Consider the following 20659-nt stretch of genomic DNA (forward strand, 5'->3'; position numbering starts at 1 on the left):
CTCCTCTGGCACACCAGTCCAGTCCCCTGTGCGGGGAGCCCCAGCCCCAGAGCGCAGCACCCAACAGTGCCGTCCGGGCTGGAGCAGCTGCCCTGCAGCCCTGGCTTGGCTCTTGGTGGCAAGGGAATGCTCCCTGTTTGCAGCTGTCCCTGCAGGATGGCCCCAGGGCAGAGCCCAGCTCCCACTGCAGCCCTGAAGCTTGGGGCAGACAGTGGTCCCAGAGCTGAGGTTCATGGGGAGCACCCGCAGCTGTGCCTGGCACTCTGTTGCCGTGTGTCACAGTGCAGGCTGCCTTGTACTGGCTGAATGGACCAGCCCCTGCTTTGACTGACAGGGGCCTCGCCCATCACATCTCTCCCAAGGCTGCAGGCATTTCACAGGCCAGAATCTGAAGGGGCGCAGAGATCAGACCAGTGAAATTATCCAGACTGGCTTTTTCAAAGGCCCCTTAGAAGGAAGGGCTTGAGCACAAACCCTCTCTGTTTGCCCCATGAACATTGGGCTGAGTGGTCTCTTTGGCTCCAACCCACTTTCCTCCTCGAGCCAACGTTACCCACTCCCTTTCCACATCCCCCCCGTGCCTTCCCACTGCCTTGTCCTGTCAGGGCTTTCGCAGCCCCTCATCCCTTGGTGGCCCCATCCCCTCAGGGTCTCCCTCAGCCCGGCCAACCTGCCCGGCAGCAGCGCCGCAGCCCCACAGGAGCTCCCGAGGAGCCCCATCCAGAGGCACCTCGGAGCCCTCAGCAATGCAGCCAGCAACACACGGGCAGGAGGACACAGATGGCGGTTCCTGCCTGGGACAGGGCTTGTGGCCATCTCCAGGCACCGGTCTCACAGGGATCCCTGGAACTCCGGCCCCTGCCCACCGGCTCTGTTGGCAGCACAAAGGCTTCAACAGAACCACCAAAGGCCAAGGGGCTTCTGGCCATTTTCCCTGCAAGCCTGCACGTGCCTGGGCAGCTTGCTGAGCCCAGGCACCCTTTGCTCCCTCTTCCCCTATGCCCTGCAGAGCCTGGGCAGCAAAAGAAAGATCCTGGGAGTCTGTCTATTACAACACATCCTATATTTATATCCTAAAGAAAAGCCAAAAGAAGGAAAGAACAACCTCGAAGAAATGAAACATTCCTGCTGGCTCAGGTGGCCCCAGCAGACAGAGCCTCTGGGATCAGCACTCTGCACAGCTCCGGCAGCGCAGCCAGCCGAGCCCCAAGAGACGAGGCCGTGTCCTCCATGCCCTGCGGAGCTGATCATGCAGGCTGTCCAAGAGGGAATATCCAGCTCTCTCTACGGCCTGGAGGATGTACAACGTTTGAATTGCCAGGCTTCCAACGGCGACGCTGATGTCATTTGCCGTGCCTTCAAGGGCTGAAAGAGAGCAACAGAGCCATGGTCAGATCCCAGATCTGAGGGGACCCGAGGAGACCTCCCTGCCAGGGCCATCCCAGCCGGCTCCGGCCACAGCCAGCAGGAAATAAGGGACAAATGGGATCAGCCCGAAGCTGCTGGCCACAAATCCCCCAGGTGGCCCTGAAATCTCCGTGTGCTCTGCCCACGCCGCCCCTCATCCGCACAGGGAGCAGAGCCCTGCACAGCCGGGGCACGGCTTGCAGCTCCCCCGCCAGCCCCCGCTGACAGCCCGCTGCCCTCACTCACCCTCACAGATGAGCTGGAGCTCTTCCTTCTTCCCCCTCAGCTGCCGCCCGGCCATCCCTGCCAACACAGAGCCTGTCACGGCCCAGCGGCACAGCTCCCTGCCAGCGGCGCTGCCAGCCCTGTGGCCACACGGCCTCCTGGCCCGGCAGGGCTCAGCCGGGCCCTTGCCGCACGCTGCCGCCCAAGGGCACGGCTGCGAGAGGGCGGCAGCAGCGCCCAGGCCAGCCGGGGCTCCACCCCGCCGGGCCCGGATGGCGCTGCCGGGGCAGCAGGCGGGGCTGGGGCCGAGCTGCGGCGGGGCGGGGAGGGAGCCCGGGCTCGCGGCTCACCCAGGAACCTGATGGCCGCCTCTCGCAGGGGCTCCTCTGGGCTCTCCAGGTAGGGCATGGCCTGGCGCAGGTGCTCGGCCGCTCTGCTGCTGTCGTCTGCCAGCTGGAGAGAGCGGCAGGAGGGAAGGCTTGGCGCGGGCTCAGCCCCTGGACCGGGCACTCCCTGCGCCCAGCCCCAGCCTCCCCTGCCCGCACCGCCGTGAGCTCGGGCCCACAGGAGCCTGGAGAAGAGCCCGCGCCGCCTCTGGCTGCAGCAGCGGGCAGGGGCACAGCTGCCAGCCCCACACACTGAGCACTGCGCTCAGGGGGATTCTCCAGCCTGAGGCTGGCACTTCCAGACCATCCTTACCAGGCACTCGGTGAACTTCCACAGCTTCTTGTTCTTCACCACTTTTTCCAGATCCCTCCTCTTCAGGAACTGGGCCACACAAAGCAGCGTTTCCTGAGAAGCCTGGAGAGCAGCAGAGACGCGGAGATGGCTCCACAGCCCAGGGCGCAGGACCTGTGTCCCTGTGCCAAGGCCTGGAGGAGGCTGCAGCCCAGCAGGCGCCAGGGCAGGAGGCAGCTGAGCCGCCTCCCAGGGGGACAGCAGCAGCCCACGAGTCCTCACCTGTGCCACACGCCCATCCTCATCATGGCAGTGGAAGAAGAGTGGCAGCAGGCTCTGGCGCACGTGTGTCTTCAGGGCCTTTTTGTCCTTTTCCAGTGGAAGAGACAGCAATGTTTGGAAGAGCAGGATGGAGAGCAGCTGCACCTGGCTATTGTCCTGTATGAAAGGAAGAAAAAAAGACCTGAGCATTGGCTGCACGGGGCTCAGCTTGGCTCAGGCCTGGAAATCCACAGGGCACAAAGTGTCCGGGCAGCAGCCAGTGGCTGTGGCTGGAGGCAGCGAGCCTTACGTGGTCAAAGAGTGGCAGGAGCGCCTCAACCAGCCGCAGTGCAATGGAGCTGGCTATCAGCATGTCCTTGTCCCGGGAGATAAAGCTGAGGAGCATGACAGCCATGCTAACTATCTCTCCATCTGCGTCGCACAGGAGCTCCACAAGACTTTCAGTCAGGCTCCCCATTTTTTCACTCTGTGCGGAACACAAGTTTGTGAAACGCCACCCTGCTGCCGCAGGGCCTAGAGGCCAAAGGGCTGTTGCGGAGCACTTGGGCAGCTGAAGCAGGAGGCAGGAGAGCTGGGAGCAGCTGCCCCAGTGCCTAAAGCCCAGCAAAGCCCAAGCGACTGCATTCCCGAGCGCAGCCTCAGCCGCTGCCCCCTTCTCACCATCGAGGGATTGTCAATGAGCTTGAGAAGGGCCCTGAGCGCCAGGCGACGCCTGTCCCTGCACTTGCTGTGCAGGTGCCTTGACAAGATTTGCAGGACTCTGTTAGCACTGCCTCCACTCAAGTTCAGGCACTCGAGGACCTGAAAGGCACAGGGCAGTGACAGGGGACCCGGCCGGCAGGAGCCCGGAACCGCACAGGGCTGGGCCCAGGCAGCAGCACAGGGCGCGGGCACCCGTCCCAGGCAGCTGCGGCTACGAGAGGGCAGAGAGCTGGGAGGCAGCTGAGCGAGGCAGCGCTGGCCATCAGGCTCACCTCCACAAGGAAGGCCAGGGCGGGCAGCTCCCAGCGTGGCTCCAGTGTGCTGAGCAGCTGGAGCAGGTAGCGAGCGATCCGGGAGCACAAGGGGATGGAGACACGGGATATCTCCCTGGCAGGAGAAAAAGTAACCAAAACTTTGGGCCGGGGGACAAACCTCTCCCAGGACAGACTGACAGAGGTCTGGTCTTTCCCCAGCATCCTGCAAGGGGCCCTGGGCTATTTGGGAGGCAGCTCCTTGTGGGTACCCTCCTCTGCCAGCCTTTTCCAGTCTGCTTGGCTGTGCCTCGGTGACAAGGCCCTCTGGCCCACGACCACTGGGACTGTGTGGGGCACCCTGGGCACAGAGCACAAATGTCAGAGGCAGCGGGGAGAAGGGGGTCTCACCTGGCCAGCAGACCCATGGCATAGTGGTGGGTGTCAGCACATAGCAGCGTGTCCCAGCCACGCTTGCATTCCATTGCCAGCACCACATCCTCGTGCTCCATTTGGCAGAGCAGGGACTTCAGGGTCCGCACTGCAAACCTGCGTGCAGAGCAAAGCCCAGGTAACACTGGGAGCACTGGCTCCTGCCCAGGGATGTGGCAGGGACAGAGGAGTGGGATGGAGTACCTGTTGGGGCTGGTGGCAAGGCCGTATTGCTGCTGGCATCCCTTCCAGAAGGTATCGACCTCCTCTGGCATATCCAGAGTGCTGAAGAACACTTGGAAGAGCAGATGCACAAGTAGGTGGGGGAAATACACCGTCACCATCTGTGGGACACAGGGCACCTGGAGGATCTTCCACATCACCACAGTTGCCTGCAAAGGACAAAGCCCCCCGAGACAGCGCTCAGTGCCGAGGTGTCCGTGTGGCAGGGCCCGAGCACGGGAGGGAGAGGCCCGGAGAGACGCAGGGGGAGCAGCGGGCCTGGTGCCCCTGAAGCTGCCCCGAGGCCAGGTTTCAGCCCAGCGCCTGAGGCAGGGAGATGCAGTGGGGCAAGGAGGATGGAGAGCTGCTGGGCAGGTGGCCTTGGGACCAGCAAAGGCCAGTTGCAGAAACTCACAGCCAGGACAAAGACACCCATTTTGTCCCCATCAGAGGTGAACGTGCTGTGCTCTGGCCAACTCCCCAGCACATCGAGGAGCATCAGCTGCACTGGCTCGGCAGTCCTGGGCGAGCACATGATGCTCTTCCACATGGTGAAAGCAGCTCTGCGGGGTTAGAGCTCTGTCTCAGGGGGGTCTGGGACACGGCACCGTGGCCTGGGCAGCAGCGGGGACCTGAGCTGGCTGCCGGCTCTGCCTCTGCCCACTGCCCCTCGCCAGCAGCACCCAGGCAGCCCAGGCCTGTGGGGACAGGCCCCTGAGGGGCAGCGAGGGAGCATGGCAGCAGGCTCGGGGGCTGAGGTGCCAGGGCTGGCAAAGGGAGCAGCCAGAGGGCCCTGGGGACTCTCTGTTGGTCAGACACCTGGCACAGGCTGTACAGGCTGATGGGCTGGGGAGCCCTGAGCCCTCTGGGCAGGTGGCCCCATACCTGTCACAGGATGGGGCCACACACAGGAGTGTCATTACTACATCAGCAGGCTGTTCTTCGGTGAGATCCAGCAGGGCCCTGTTCAGTCTCTGCTCAGCAAACTGATTGTCCATGAGCCACTGGTGGATGTACCTCACCATGGCGGGCACCTGGAGAAGGCACGGGGAGACTTGGAAAGCTGCCAGAGGGAGGAATGTCCCCAGCTTCCCCAGAGAAGTGCTTCCCTTCCCACCACACTGCCATGGCCTCAAAGGCTTCCAGTGACCAGCGGGACTGGCTTGGGAGGCCAAGCAATTCCTGGGAGGATCAAACCCTGGCCACAGGCTGCTTATTTGCTTTGGATTGCAAAACCCCCCCTCTTGGAGCATATCCAGCAGGGCAGCAGAGGTCTTGGTTTTGAAGGTGTGTGAATATGCTCTGAGCCCTGTGCCCATGGTGCTGGTCTCTTCCTCCTGAATCCTCTTGATGAATTTGCAAAGCAGGTGTTGGAGAAGGGCAGGAAGCCAGGGATGTTCCACGGAATGCTCCAAGCGCGGTGCTCGGCTGAGCGGTGACAGCAGGCCCAGCCCAGGTGGGGATGGCTGCAGGTACCTCCACTGTTCTGCGGAAGAGGCCACGGGCGGGGTCCTGCTCTTGTGTGCGGTCCACGGCTGCATCTGGCAAAGAGCGAGCGCAGCCAGAGCTGAGGGGCTGCGGGAGAGGCCGGAGAACACAGCCCAGCCCTGAGCTCCCCAGGCAGGGACAGCCACGGGATGCCCCAGGGGATGGAGCACGGCCGCTGCGGGGTGTCTGCCCGGCCCCTCTTCTGTCCTGTCCGTGGGCATGTCCTCAGGGGATGGGATGCCATGGGATGGGATGGGATGCAGTGGGATGGGATGCAATGGTGCCAAGCTGGCTGCAGGCACCAACCCTAAGCCCAGCTCTGCCACTCACCCTCCTGTAGAGTCTTGAACCGCACCACCTCTTTGATCTCCTCTACTGGGGCAGCTCCAGGGCCTTCTTCCTCCTCCTGCACCCAGGCCAGCTTGGGCCCTCTCAGGGATCTCTGCTCCATGGCAGTCACTGGATTTGAGGCTACTTGCAGGAGAGATGCCTCGGAAAACCTCCGAGTCAGCAAGTCCTGCAGTCGTGCCTGGAAGGCACCTTCAAGAGAGAAGCCTCAGGAAGGCTACAGGACAGCAAGTCCTGCACTCTGGTCTTGAGGGCTCCTGCCACAAGGACAGGAGACTCCTGTCAAGGATTGATTGTGGTCAGGCCTCGAGGGCACCGGTGGCAGGGATGGGAGATGCCTCCGGGGCACCAAGTCCCACGGTCTGCCCTCAAGGGCACCTGCAGAAGAGAAGCCTCAGGAAGGCCACAGGTCAGCAAGTCCTGTGGTCTGGCCTCGAGGTCAGCTGCAGGAATAACGCCTGGGAAAAGCTCCGGGTCAGACACGAACGAGTGCGCTGTGCGGGGGCTCCTCACGGCACCGCTCTGTCCCGTCCTGTCCCGTCGCGTGCTCCAAGCACTCTGGCGTGGTCTTGTCACCGCCAGCTCCTATGTCACCCCGTGTCACAAAGGGCCCTTGGACACGCTGTCCTGTTCCATGACACGGTGACCACGCAGCACCGTGTCACAAAGGGCCCCTGCACACACTGCCCCCTGCCCTGGGGCCGCCCCCGACCCACCCAAAGTGGCCCAGGTTGGAAGGAATTCCTCACCCCAAGTGTCTAAGACAGCCCGACAGGGTCTTTAGGAATGGCTGAAACCATCAGCAAATAGAAAAGGAGGAATCCCCAAATTTCCCCCCAAAATTCCCGATTTCCCTCCCCCAAATCCCGAATTTTCCCCCCAAAATTCCCGAATTTTCCCCCAGATCCCCTCAGGAGCCTTCATCCCTCCCCCCTCCTCCTCCTCCTTATCTTCCTCCCCTTTCCCACTTTTCCTCCCTCACCTTCCTCCTCCTCCTCCTCCCGAGCCTTCCTCCCCTCCCGCTCCATCCTCATCTTCCCGAGCCTTCATCTTCCTCCTCCCTGCGGCTCCTTCCTCTTCCTCACCTCGCTTTTCCCTCCTCCTCCTCCTCCTCCCAAGCCTTCATCCCCTCCCGGCTCCATCCTCTTACTCCCAGCTCTGCATCCCCATGCCTTCCTCTTCATCTTCCTCCTCCTCTTCCTGAGCCTTCCTCCCTTCCCGCATCCTCCTCCTCCTCACGCTGCTCCTCCTCTTCCTCCCCCCCGGGGCTCTCCTTCATCTTCCTCCTCCTCCTCTTCTTCATTCCCTCGCTTTCTTCATTTTCCTCTTCCTCCTCTCCATCCTCCTCCTTCTCCTCCTCCTCCCGGGCCTTCCTCCCGCTCCTCCTCCTCTCCAAGGTCCCTCCTTCCGGGCCTTCCTCCTCCTCTTCCTCCTCCTCCTCCCCCCAGATCTTCATCCCCTCCATCCTCCTCCTCCCGCTCCTTCATCCCCTCCTCCTCCTCCTCTCCATCCTCTCCCCCCCATCCCGAGCCTTCATCCCCTCCATCCTCATCCTCCTCCCGAGCCTTCATCTCTTCATCCCCTCCATCCTCATCCTCCTCCTCCTCCATCCAGGTCCTTCATCCCCCCCCCTCCCTTCCTCCTCCTCTTCTTGAGCCTTTATCCCCTCATCCTCTCCATCCTCTTCTTCCTGCTCCTTCATCCTCCACCTCCTCCTCTTCCTCTTCCCGGTCCTTCCTGCTCCTCCTCATGAGCCTTCATCCCTTCATCCTCTCCATCCTCTTCCTCCCCCCGTTCCCCCCCGTCCTCCTCCTCCTCCTCCCGAGCCTTCATCCTCCCCCCCATTCCCATCCTCCTACTCCTCATCCTCCCCCTCCTCCAGGGCCTTCATCCCCACCCTGTTTTCCCTCCTCCTCCTCCCCCTCTTTTCTTTCTCCTCATCCTCCTCCACCTCTGGGGCCTTCATCCCTTCATCCTCTCCATCCTCCTCTTCCTCCCCCCCCCCCTTTTCTTCTGCCTCCTCCTCCTCCTCCCCCCAGGCCTCAGAGCCCCCAGGGCTGCCGACGCAGCTGTGCTGGGAAGGGCACGGGGCCTTCCACAGAAGCTGGCACGGCCTCCTTGGGACACGTCCCGGCTGGTGGCCATCCTAAACCCGCGGGTGTGACACAGACAAGGAACGTGTGGGCCAGGGCACCAATGCTGCTCCGACCCTTGGGGCCCGGGGAGCGCTGACATCAGCAGGTGTGGCAGAGTCCCTGCCCAAGCAGACCTGCCACCCCCCGGGCCCTGGCAGCTCTGGTGCCCTTCTCCTGCCCCAGAGACCTGTGCCCGTGGGGGGCTTCTGTGCCAGAGGGAGCCAAAGCCCACGTGCATTGGGGGCTGCGCTCCTGCCTGCAGGGGCTCTTGGCAGGAGCACCTGGAACAACTGCTGGCAACACTTGGTCTCTGTCAGAAGCTCTTACTCCATGCTGAAATTATTTTCTCATTGAAGTTCTTGCCTTCTGCACAAAAACACCTTAGTGGCCAAGGCACGGAAGAATCTGGCAAGTAAGAATCCTCAGTTCAGGAAAGCTTGACTTCCCATTGCTCAACTCAAGTAGTTCCAAAAATTTGCAAACTTCCCAAATTAATTGGGATGGCCTGAGGAGGTGAAGATTTGGAAGTAATTAGCACAGACATACCTAAGTACTTAGCACCAGTTAGCATAAGAAAAACCTGGCAGGCCTAACTTGACCTGAGAGTGACTTGACAAAAAGCTTTAGCCATAGTCTAGCAGAAGAACTAAGGGCAAGTGTGGAGTCAGCCCTGTGCAGGGAAGCCATGAGGAAGACTTTGTGCTGCTTTGGGGCATGGAGACGGCTCCTGGCCAGGGCCTGGACATCAGCTTCAAGTACAGCAATCTGACACAATGTATTTCTAACCCCCTGCCTATCGAATCACCTCAGCAGCGTAAAGATGGATGGTATGTTTGATACAATTCCTACATCAACCCACTGGAATTTATAGGTGGTGGAAAAACATTTCAGTGGGTGCAGACTCCTGCCCTCCTGCCAGGTCAGTAAAAGGGCTTTTGGCAGACAGTGCATTTGTCTGCCGATTTCTTTGAATAAGGGAGACCCCTCAGGACTGCTGTATCCTGAGGGAACACCGTTGGCCTTGACCTGTAGGCACCTGCACCAGCTTAAAATCAGCTGCCTCAGCTTGCAGGACCTCTCTTGGCCAGCATCCTGACATGGATGCAGGACTGCTGCGAGGCACTGCTGGGACCCAGCGGGACGGGACCGGCTGTCTCGTGTCCACGTAGCACCCCCTGACACAGCCAGGGTCATCCCGAAACCAGAGAAATGCTCACGTGTCAGCACAGGGGAGCAAGGAGCACTGGGCTCCTCTCAGGGTATCTCAGCTGGGCTGGCTCCACAACACAGCCCCATTTTAAGGCCTGCTGATGCCCAGCTGCCAGAAATGCCTACCTTGCTCTCTCCAAGATGCACAGGGAGAGCCAATGAGCAGGACGCCTTGGGAGGCAAACCTTCCCTGCCTTTTCTGAGGCCAGGGACACACCAAGATCAAACAAGACTCTCCACGCTGCGTGGTCCACACAGCCCAGCTCTGTGCTGGCCCTGGGCCACAGCAGCATCCCCCAAGCAAGAGGCAAATGCATATTGCCAAGAGTTGAAACCCAGCAGACAGGGAAGATGTGAAAAGTGTGTGCATAAAGGCCTTTTAATTCACAGCTCTCAAAGAGAGCTTTGGGGCTCGTGGCTGGACAGAGATGCTCCTGCTCACACCTCTGTCCAAAGGGGGGAACACACCCTGCTGCAGGTGCTTGGGTTGGTCTGCATAGGTCCAGGCGGATGCCAAACCTGCTCTTCACAGCCTTCTCCCTTGCCCTGCCCCTCTGCCAAGTGCAACGAGCCTCAAAGACTGAAAGGACCACAGAGAGACAAAGGGGGACACTTGCACCTGCCTCCCTGGGAAGCACTTCCCTTGAGAAGCAAGCCCCTTTCCTCCAAAGGCATTTCCCCAAACGTGTAGCTTTCCTGGGGAACACCAACACACTCTTAAGAAAAGCTGGCAAGGCTGAATGACTTCAGGTCCTTTCAGGACAGGCACTCCAGCTGTAGCTCCTATTCCCCCAAGTGTGTTTCCAGGTGGAGGTTCAGAGGTACAGCCCCAGGCCCTCTACAAACACAAGCTGCCCGCTGCCTTTTCAGCTGTCTGAACACCTGCCTGGGGTCACGGCAGGAAAACCAGGCTGTTCCAGCCAGAGCCCAGAGCCCTGTTCCTACAAGACGCTCTTGCCAGTACCTTCCTGCAAATGAATATCATCTAGGATATCATGCCCTGGTTCCACGAGAAATTCCTCTACCCATTTCCCTTTTTATTTCTGGACAACCTAGGCTCTATTTACAATAGACTCTAAAGTTTTCTTCATACACGAAAAAATACTGCCAAAGATAATAAGCACAGCAAAAGTGACAAGAAGGATTCGAATTCCTTCCATCAAGAAGGTTTTCAGCCATCCACTAATTCCATATTTCTTGAGCCATTTGTCAGAAGGATTTTCAACAATAGTAAGCTTTTTCATATTCTCTTGAAGTAGGGAAAATCTCTTGTGAATGGAAGCAAAGTGATCAGAAAGATTCATGCAACACATTCCTTCAAAATCTTCACAGCGATGTCCTTGAGCCAGTAACAAGAAATCAGTAGCAGCACGATTCTGTAATCCAGCGTGTCGTCTACTGCCAACGTCAGTGGTGAGCTCACTTAATATTTTGGAGGTGATATTACTTTGTTTCCCTGTCCAACAAGCCAGTCGTCTCATTAGTTCAAAAGCTCAGGCGGAAGCAACTCCTGGTGCAAAAATTGATGCTGAAATGACAGATGGTCGTCCCCACAATTGAACATCATCTCTACAGTCAGGTCCTAATTCTAATTGGTGTACGCTACGCTTAACACGTTGAGACTTGTGACTTATGTTGAGTACCTGTTGGATGCTGGGGGCAAATGATGTTAATTTGCCAAAGTAACACGGTCCTCCTGCTGCTTTAGCAGGTATGGCAGGCCAGGCACGATCCCCACAAATGAGGAATACTCCTGGAGGTTACATCTGTGCCGTGGCCCTAAACCATGGAACAGGCCAAATCCAATTGTCACAAACAGCAGGAATGTTGTTGTTGTTCCAAGGGGATCCAAGGGCAATGCAAGTACTATTACTTCTTGGTTTGAATGCCTGAAGGTTTTCGGAGCTAATGTCCTTTCTCTGAAATCCAAAAACTAGACAGTAATTTCCTGGAGCAGACCCTAACATGTCAAGCTCCTGAGGTTCTTTTTATACCTGTAACATTCAGTCCTTTTTGCAATTAAGAATGCTCGGGACCCTAGGGGGGTTGGTCGAAATGTTGAGTTGTTTGCAGCAATTAATTGGAACACCTTTTGTTTCATTTAATTGTTGTGGATATTCTCAGTTCAGTCAGAGAGAAAAAGAGAGATTTCTACCAGGCTGGGCCTGGGAGAGAGTTGGAAAAGAATGTAAAGAATTCACTATGTCTCTTGTTGTTCATATTGTTTATAGATATATTCTGCCACCGTGCGTCATTCAGAGCGCACCAATGGTGTGAGATGATTTTACTTTAAGACCAATGAAATTTGTCTGCACAATGTTCTCGCTAAGGAGAGTGGTGCATTTGAAATAAATCAGTTTTCCTTCTCGCCCTCTGAACTGGAGTTCTTTGTTCCTGTCCTGCCACAACAACAACAACAGGCGGTAGTACAAAACTCATCTGCTGCTTGTTCAGGCTTGGGATATACTTTAATTTTTGTCCAAGGCCTGAATTCTGTGAGATTGTTCAAAGGAACTCCGATGAAGCAAGTACAAAAGGGATCAGAGGGGGTAGCTAGTGATAAATAGAATGATTTTTGCCCTGTCTGCTTGGCCCAGGGAACCCACATATTTGTTCATGGTTGGATGTTAATCCATGCTGTCTTCTCCAAGGACAGTTTTGTCAGTCCTAACAGGCCTATAATCAAATGAAACAAGAATTTTGTAATTCTTGTTCCTAACTGGCAAAATGAACACCACAAGCTAAGAGCTTGCGTTCTTTTTGTGGCTAAGACAACAGTGTAAGCCTTGGTTACAACATGCCAAAATAAAGCTTTGTATAGGCCTTCAATCTTTTCTGGTATCCATGTTTCTGGAAAAGGCTGATCTGGCTCAAGGTTCAGAAATGCTCTACCAGGTTCTTCAAAGGTAATACTAACAATGACATCTCAGCAGCCTAAGCACAAAGCATGATCATTTTGCAAGTGGTTCCACTGTATAACAAAATTCTTTCTACAACTACTGCAATGTAACACTATGTCAGCTTGCTTTCCACAATTTTCACAAGCAGAATTTTTATAGCATTTTCTTAACACAGCATTACAAGCTAGCAGACCAAATGATTGTCCTGCTATGACTTTTGACACGACGTCTTCTCTGGAAGGTGGGATTGGTCCGAGTTCTTTGTGGAGTCTCTTGAAGATTGGGAAGAAGTAGAGTTGATATCGATATTCCCTTCATTCTGCTGGGGTTGACATGCAGGGCTGACAAATCTGCTAGGGACCCACAAAGGTTCTTTACCTGTGGAAATACAGAAATATCCTTGACCGATAAAGAACACTGGACTGGGTCCCTCCCAGTTGCCCGTAGTCATATGTTTTTAGAATGAACTTGCATCCCAGGAATGGTTTGATTTTGACTGTTTTCAATAGCCTGATGATGTATAACAACAGGAGGCCCCTCTCTTCCTTCTGTTAGAGACAAGTAATTCCATGTAAAAATTACTTTATTTAACCGTTTACTTGCATCAATCTCTGTTGTCTTTTCTTTCCTCAAGTATTCTTTTATTGTGCGATTTGCTCTCTCGACTACGGCCTGTCCTGTAGGGGAGTGGGGAATTCCCCTGACATGTTTCACCCCCCATGTTATCATAAATCTAGCAACCCATAAACTACTGTATGCAGGACCATTATCTGTTTTGATTTCTGCAGGCACTCCCATAACTGCAAACCAGGCTGTTAAATGTCTTTCAACATGAACTGCCTTTTCTCCAGCCTGGGCAGTGGCCCAAATGAAGTGAGAGTATGCATCAATTGTTACATGGACACATCTAGACTTCCTAAATTCAGGAATATGTGTTACATCCATTTTCCAAATTTGGAATGCTTTTAAACCTTTTGGGTTTAAACCCTATACCAGGCCCATGATGACTACACTGAGGACAGGAACGAACAATTCCTTTTGCATCTGCCAAAGGGATTCTGTTCTGTCGATGCAATGATTTTGCATTTGGATGAAACATTTTGTGAAAAATGACAGACACTTGTTTTTAGAATTTTTAAAAGTTTAATAATAATAAAATGGTTATAAAAATAGCAATGCAATTAGAGTAATAAAAATTTAGGGTTGGGACAATGACAAGACAATTAAAAGCAAAGACTTACAGACATCCGGATGTTCTTGGGCACTAAGCTGCCAAAAACATGCCTTGTAAACAAAGGAATAACCCTTAAAAGCAACAGCCTGTTGCATATTCATCTATCTCATATATGATGCATAAATTCCTTGCAAATTAAGAACTTTTCTGGTTTTTGTCAACTTCTTCCCCTTAATCCTGGTGCTTCCATAAAGATGGAGAGAAGGTGGAAGAATGTTTGTCTTTTCCGATAAGGAGGCCGTAACTCTTTGCGTCCTGTCACTGTTATCTCTCTGCAGAGAGTTTCTTGAATATCTTATCCCTTTCTTGATCTAGTAAAAAATCTTACATTGCAGAGTTTCTATGTTAACATTATGTTATAACCTAAAACTATATTTAACACACCACTCAAGAGAATTAATGCAGCATAACTTTCTAATATTACACATATCATATTCATTTTAGTATTTGTGAAAAGCCAGTCATAAAAGATGCATTTTTCACAATTTCATGGCTGTTTCGGGCTTCTTTGAATTTGTTTCTTGGAAGTGTTATTGCAAAACAACTGACTGCTTCATCTGCTAGTGCATTGCCTTCGCCTAATCTAATGTTCCACTGATGGCTTCTGATATGCATCATGCAGAATTCTTGCTCTCTTTGCTGAAGCGTGGTATGGAACTGTACAAACAGTTCACCGGGCTGCTGATTTTTTGTTTCTCGTAGCAAAGCATCTTCAATGCGCTGCACTACGCCGACTACACACAATTACTCTGATGCTATGTTTACAGGCGTATCTTTCCAGTTTCCAAAAGCCCAGCACACGGCTTTCGGTTCTAAGGTTTGGAGGCTGTCTCTCTGTTGCCCAGGGATGATGTGCTTCTGCCAGTGATTTTCTGATTGCCACACACATGCAGCCTTCTTCATTTTTCGCCCTGCATCTGTAAACACCGTTGGCCCTTTAACTGGCCTTTCAGAACAGAGTGTCCTTTTGACCCGTATCGTTCAAGCATCTTCCAAAGAGGCCCTTTTGGTCGATTATTATGTACAGTTCCTGCAGAGCCTATCAAGGCTTCTTGCACTTCAATCGAATGCCACAGGAGCCATTCCAAATCATCTCCACGGACCGGGATGCTGATGTCTGCAGCCTCAGCTCCATCTAGTTCAATGATTCTGTCCTTCCCTTTCCTTACCAAAGCTGCTAATGCTTCTGACCGACACGAAATACGATGCCATAGTTGCATTGGCAAAAAGTCCCACTCAAGAATGATCGCTGTGTCCTCCCCCTTTTTCTTTTGCCATTGTAGGATAATGGCAAGGGGAGAAGTGGTGGCGTTGCAGATCAGGAGAGATAATGGCTGATCTGGCAATCGGCGATTACTCCATCCTGTTTGAATCTTACGAGCTACTGCATCCAGGGCAGCCTGTTGTTCTGGTGAACAAGTGCAGGGACTATGTGCCTGGGTGCCATGCAGCCAAGACTGGAAGGGGAGGAGGTCATCACTGGTGATGCCAACTAGATTACGAACCCATTGTAAGTCTCCGAAAAGCCTTTGAGCATCATGCAGGGTACCGATCTGTGCAGTGATGGTTACCTTTTGTGGCCTGATCTGAGCGTCTGAGATGAGCCAACCCAGGTATTTCCATGGTACAGAACGCTGGACCTTTTCAGGGGTGACCATCAGTCACAGGAGTGCAAATGGTTGATGATCCACTCGAATTCACTATGTGTTAAAGCAGATTCGGCAGCAAACAAAATATCATCCATGTGGTGATAAATGAGCATGTGAGACCATCGCTTTCGCACAGGCTGAAGTGCCCAATCCACAAAGATTTGACACATACTTGGACTCTTTCTGGACCCCTGGGGTAAAACTACCCATTCATAGTGTTTGGCAGGGGCTGCAGGGTTGACAGATGGCAGAGTAAATGCAAACCTCTGTGTATCATCAGGGTGTAAAGGATTTGTGAAAAAGCAATCCTTTAAGTCTATTATTATTATGATTTGCCAATTTTGTGGGATCATTGTAGGAGCAGGAAGGCCAGGTTGCAGTGCACCCATACTTAATATTTGATCATTAACTTTTCGTAAATCATGCAAAAGTTGCCACTTGCCAGATTTTTTTCAGGATGACAAATATAGGAGTGTTCCACGGGCTTGTGGAAGGTTGAATGTGACCTGCTTTTAGCTGTTCCTGCACTAACTCTTTTGCAATGCGCAGCCTTTCTGAGGTCATCGGCCACTGGTCTACCCACACTGGTTTTTCAGTTAACCATGTAATTTTTAGAATGGGCGGCTGCCGCCCAGTGGCCGTGGCACAAAATGCTGCTCTTTTGTCAGCACCAGTCCCGGTTGTGACAAAACATCCCGTCCAATCAATCCTGGTAAAGTGTGTGGAAGCTGCATTACATAAGGTTTAATTACAATTGTTTGGCCATCTTCAAACTGCAAAGTAATTAAGCCTTTACTTTGTTTTGGTGCTTTTGCTCCTCCCACCCCCACTGCTTGGGCAACTGGAGATTGTAATTCCCATGTCTGAGGCCACATATGTTGATTAATGATGGTGACATCTGCTCCAGTGTCTAGTAATGGTTCTAAACTAATTTGTTGACTGCCCTTTTTCAGTTGAATTTTCGCATATGGTCTTTGATTAAGGTCCAGTGTGAAAAACACACCATATCCAGAGGATCCAAAACCTTTATTTCCTCTTACTTTGGCTACTTGGCCTTGTTTTCTGAGTTTTTCATAATACTCTCAATGTGTAAGAAAGTTGTCATAAGGAAGTATTTGTGCAATCTTGCTGCCTTTAGGAATTGTTACAGGTGGTTGTAAAGCACAGGCCAGTGCACTGGGGATGGATCAGCCCCTGCTCTGCTGCTCCTTCCCGTCTCCCCAGGGCCCTGGCAGAGCACTAGCCCTGCTGTTTGCCCCCAGCCTGCCCACGGCCAGCCTGGGGCTGCTGACGGGGGTTTTCTGTGCTGAGCATTGGCCTGGCCGTGTTCTTGAGAGAGCCTGGGCAAGGAGCCTGGAGCCCCCAGGCCCTGGCCTGAGGCGTCAGCGCTGCCCCAGCAGTGCCCATGGCCTGTCCCTGCTGCAGCCCTGGCACTGCCACCCCCAGGACTGTGCCCGGCCCCGAGAGCACTCAGGCCCTGCAGCAACACCAGGGCCACCAGGGCAGCGGGGCAGGGCCACGGGAGCAGCACTGGCAACACCAAGTGCTGCTGCTGCTGCTGGGCACAGCTGCTGTGCCAGCACTGATCTGCCCCCAGCTCTGCACACAGACATTGCTGCTGCAGCTCTCTGCTGGGAGATCCTTGAGCTCCTTTAAAGCCACCAAGACTGCAGACCCTCACTGACACAGTCTGTGGCTGCAGGGAAGGTGGAGAGAAACAAAATGAAAAATGGCACAAACAAAGACATTTCTTTGTGGACAATATTGAAAAAAAAACAAAGTAAACAAACCTCCAAAATGAAACCAACAAGAAGAACCAAAGATTACTTTTATTTGAAGTGATTTGGCGAAATTGGCCAGCAGTTTAATGTTCCTGAATGCATCCAGTCATCAGTGTCCACAGTGCAGCCTTGAGCTCCTGGTTCCTCAGGCTGTAGATGAGGGGGTTCAGGGCTGGAGGCACCACTGAGTACAGAACTGACAGGGCCAGATCCAGGGATGGAGAGGAGATGGAGGGGGGCTTCAGATAAGCAAATGTGCCAGTGCTGAGGAACAGGGAGACCACAGCCAGGTGAGGGAGGCAGGTGGAAAAGGCTTTGTGCTGTCCCTGCTCAGAGGGGATCCTCAGCACAGCCCTGAAGATCTGCACATAGGAGAAAACCATGAACAGCAAACATCCGAATCCTAAACAGACACTAACAGCAAGAAGCCCCAGTTCCCTGAGGTAGGATTTGGAGCAGGAGAGCTTGAGAATCTGGGGGATTTCACAGAAGAACTGGCCCAGGGCATTGCCATGGCACAGGGGCAGGGAAAATGTATTGGCCGTGTGCATGAGAGCATTGAGAAAGGCACTGGCACAGGCAGCTGCTGCCATGTGGGCACAAGCTCTGCTGCCCAGGAGGGTCCCGTAGTGCAGGGGTTTGCAGATGGACACGAAGCAGTCGTAGGAAATGATGGTGAGAACGGAAAACTCTGCTGAGATGAAGAGAAACAGAAACAGCTGAGCAGCACATCCTGAGTAGGGGATGGTGCTGGTGTCCCAGAGGGAATTGTGCATGGCTTTGGGGACAGTGGTGCAGATGGAGCCCAGGTGGCTGAGGGCCAGGTTGAGCAGGAAGAAGAACATGGGCGTGTGCAGGTGGTGGCCGCAGGCTCCGGCGCTGATGATGAGGCCGTTGCCCAGGAGGGCAGGCAGGGAGATGCCCAGCAAGAGGCAGAAGTGCAGGAGCTGCAGCTGCCGCGTCTCTGCCAGTGCCAGCAGGAGGAAGTGGCTGATGGAGCTGCTGTTGGACATTTGCTGTGGCTGCACAGGGGGACCTGTTCATGGAGAAAGGGCAGGGAAGAGTTAGAGGAGATACCTGTAACCAAAATCAAAGCCATTTCCCATACACCCTGCCCAGGAATACAGAGACACACTTCTGTGTTCAAGAGTTCTGGGGTTTTCTTCATAAGCTCCCCTATATTTGTCCTGGTGTTCTTGGATGTCAGAAACCCTCAGCATTTCTGCTGCCGTCAGGGAGAACAGAGCAAGTTCTGTGAAAGTGGAGAGTGGGGAGTGAGGGGAGATGGTCTGTCCTTCTCACCTGTTCTGAGTTTCTCTGGGCTCTAACTTTTCTCTGGGGGAGGTTGATCAGCTTCCCACATTTTCCCTAAAAAAAACCCCAGGTACAGTGGAGAGCAGATGGAGCCCAGCCCACAACCACAGCCCAGCTCCACATTTGTAGCCAAGGACTCACATTGCTCATTTCACCAACCCAGCAGCATTTTCAGTGTCACAACACCTCTGTCTTTCCCCATCAATCTTATAACTCAGAGATGCTCTAGGACAGATTTGCATCCTGGATTGGAGCTCCCAGCTTGGACTGAAATCTCAGGGAGACTTCCAAGAATCCTTCTGATGGCATTGGATGAAGGGAGATGCAGCTCCTTCCCTGGCTGCAGTGCCAGCGTTGCCCAGAGCCGGGCCCTGGGGACAGCTGTGTCACCCTGAGCCAGCTGTGCCCCCTGCCAGAGCCCCCAGTGCCGGGCAGCTGCTCCCAGCCCTGTGCTCTGCAGAGGGAACTGGGCCCGGGGCTGCAGAGCTGCCCCACGGCTCTGCTGCAGCTCTGCCTGCACAGGAGGGGCTGCACGCCTTGGAGCCCCAGCCCTGAGGGCAGAGGCTTGGCTGGGGGCACAGGAGGGAGGGGGCTTGTGCAGAGGGAGGGGCTGCACTGGAGGGGATCCTCTGCACATCTCTAAACTCTCCCTGCCACCGCACTAATGGGTTTTGTTTTCTCTCCTTGCCTGATCTCCTCTCTGCTTCCTGGAGATTTTCCTCCTGCAGGTGTTTCCCTGTGCCTGATCTCTCCGTGCCAGCACTCAGAGACCCCAAATCTCTGTGCACTCTCCTTGGCCTGACAGAACCCTGCCTGTTTGCAGGGCACTGGCTGAGGGCAGCTTCTGTTTGCAGCTTGGAGAAAGGACAGCTCAGACTGAGCCTGATGACTCCAGCAAATGTGATGCTGCTGCTGTCCATGGGCAGAGTGGCTGCAAGCACATTAGGGATGTACTGTGAACCTGTACATCACTAAAAGTAACAGCTCAGATGTCTCAGGCACTTGACAAAATTAATAATCAATAATTCATAATCAACATTTAATATTCATCCATCCCTCCCTGCCATCCTGGAATATTAGGAAACTGAATATAAAGTCTTTGGAAATCTCCTAATTTTTATCAAATCCTTGTCCTGGAAATATTCTGTGACTGATCAGAACCCCTCAGCATGTCAGAGCTTCATGAGCATTTCACCTGCCCTGCAACAGAAATACTCAGAGTTGTACTCACAGGGTCTGTGGGCATTGGGATGTTCCAGCTTGAGGAGATCACTGCAGGAGCTGCAGCTGCATTGTCCTGCAGCCAGAGGTTCCTGTGCCAAGGGCTGGCAGTGATTCTGCCCCAGGCACTTCTCAGCACCTTCCCAGCCCTGACTGATTGAAGCTCTCTGTGCCTCTGGGCTGTGCCCGGGCTGGCTGCAGGCAGTGCCCCAGCCCTGCTGGGCTGGGAGAAGAGCTGCTCATCAAGAGAAATGTGCTTTTGAAGCTCTGCTTGGTTGCCAGGATCACCCTCTGTGCCAGGAGCCTGGCCCAGCTCAGCAGCACAGACACAGCACAAGGACTTGAATGAGCCTCTGGGGCTTTGTGCTCAGGCCCTGAACATCAGGCCCTGAGAGGGAGCTGCAGAAACCTCTCTGTAGGAGGAGGGGTTGGGGAAGGCAGTCTAGGGTTGCCATGGGAAACAGCAGTTGTATGAGTCCTCCACTCCCTTTTGTAAGAGCATTGTACCCTCCCCCTGTCCTGTCAGTTATAGTTCAAGTCTGCCCTTTAGCCTAGAATCTTCTCTGTTCCACGTTTTCCCTTTGGTTCTTCCACCAAGAACACTCCTTTCCCTTTTCCCCACTGGTTAATGTTATATTTCTCCTCCCTTTAGCCTTCTCCCGATTGTACCCTCGAATACTAAACCCTCCTACCCCTACGCAGTAAAAGAATCCTCACCCCGCCCTTCGGGGCTCTCGGAATCTGCCTCCCTTCTGCTTCGTTGTCTCCCTGTTTGCCCCTTCTGCGACCCTTCAATAAACGAGCAGGATTTCAGCAGCCTGAGTGTCCCTCCCATTCTTCTGGTGGACCCTCAGATGTACCAGCTATCCGAGCTTCGTGCCGAGTGGCTACAAGCCCCCATGGCTCGGCAATCATGAAACTTTGTGGAACAAAGGCTCCATTGTTAACCTCCAAAATTAAAAATACAATTTCGACATCATGGAACCTTGTGAAACCAAGGCTCCATTGTTACCACCCAGAACCAAGGAGACCATTGTGACATCATGGAACCTTGTGGAACTAAGGATCCATCCTTTCCGTCCGGAAACATGAAGACGATTGTGACATCATGGAACCTCGTGGAACCAAGGCTCCATTATAACCATCCAGAACCAAGGAGACCATTGTGACATCAAGGAACC

The 20659-nt window shown here is 54.1% G+C and overlaps 2 protein-coding genes across 3 annotated transcripts; both read right to left on the reverse strand.

Annotated features, from left to right (window-relative positions):
- Positions 1-1046: 1046 nt before the first annotated feature.
- Positions 1047-6558, reverse strand: LOC128783194 (uncharacterized). The gene is made up of 14 exons (XM_053933825.1): positions 6018-6558; positions 5676-5740; positions 5085-5233; positions 4615-4762; positions 4182-4369; positions 3957-4094; positions 3567-3681; positions 3253-3393; positions 2882-3058; positions 2593-2748; positions 2332-2433; positions 1983-2085; positions 1654-1710; positions 1047-1365 (listed from the first exon to the last, which is right to left on the reverse strand). Exons 1-14 carry the CDS (start codon positions 6136-6138, stop codon positions 1166-1168), a joined length of 1860 nt encoding a protein of 619 aa, XP_053789800.1. The 5' UTR covers positions 6139-6558; the 3' UTR covers positions 1047-1165.
- Positions 6559-17025: 10467 nt separating this feature from the next.
- On the reverse strand, positions 17026-20452 carry LOC128783198 (olfactory receptor 14A16-like). Of its 2 annotated transcripts, XM_053933827.1 has the most exons (3): positions 20196-20452; positions 18246-19188; positions 17026-17979 (listed from the first exon to the last, which is right to left on the reverse strand). In XM_053933827.1, exon 3 carries the CDS (start codon positions 17954-17956, stop codon positions 17027-17029), a length of 930 nt encoding a protein of 309 aa, XP_053789802.1. In that variant the 5' UTR covers positions 17957-17979; positions 18246-19188; positions 20196-20452; the 3' UTR covers position 17026. The 2 variants fall into 2 exon arrangements, with proteins under 2 accessions (XP_053789802.1, XP_053789803.1); XM_053933828.1 differs by lacking the exons at positions 18246-19188; positions 20196-20452 and adding an exon at positions 19489-19715.
- Positions 20453-20659: the final 207 nt, after the last annotated feature.

The sequence above is a fragment of the Vidua chalybeata genome, unplaced genomic scaffold (genome assembly GCF_026979565.1).
Source record: "Vidua chalybeata isolate OUT-0048 unplaced genomic scaffold, bVidCha1 merged haplotype W_reject_25, whole genome shotgun sequence".
In the NCBI taxonomy this organism is placed as follows: domain Eukaryota; kingdom Metazoa; phylum Chordata; class Aves; order Passeriformes; family Viduidae; genus Vidua; species Vidua chalybeata.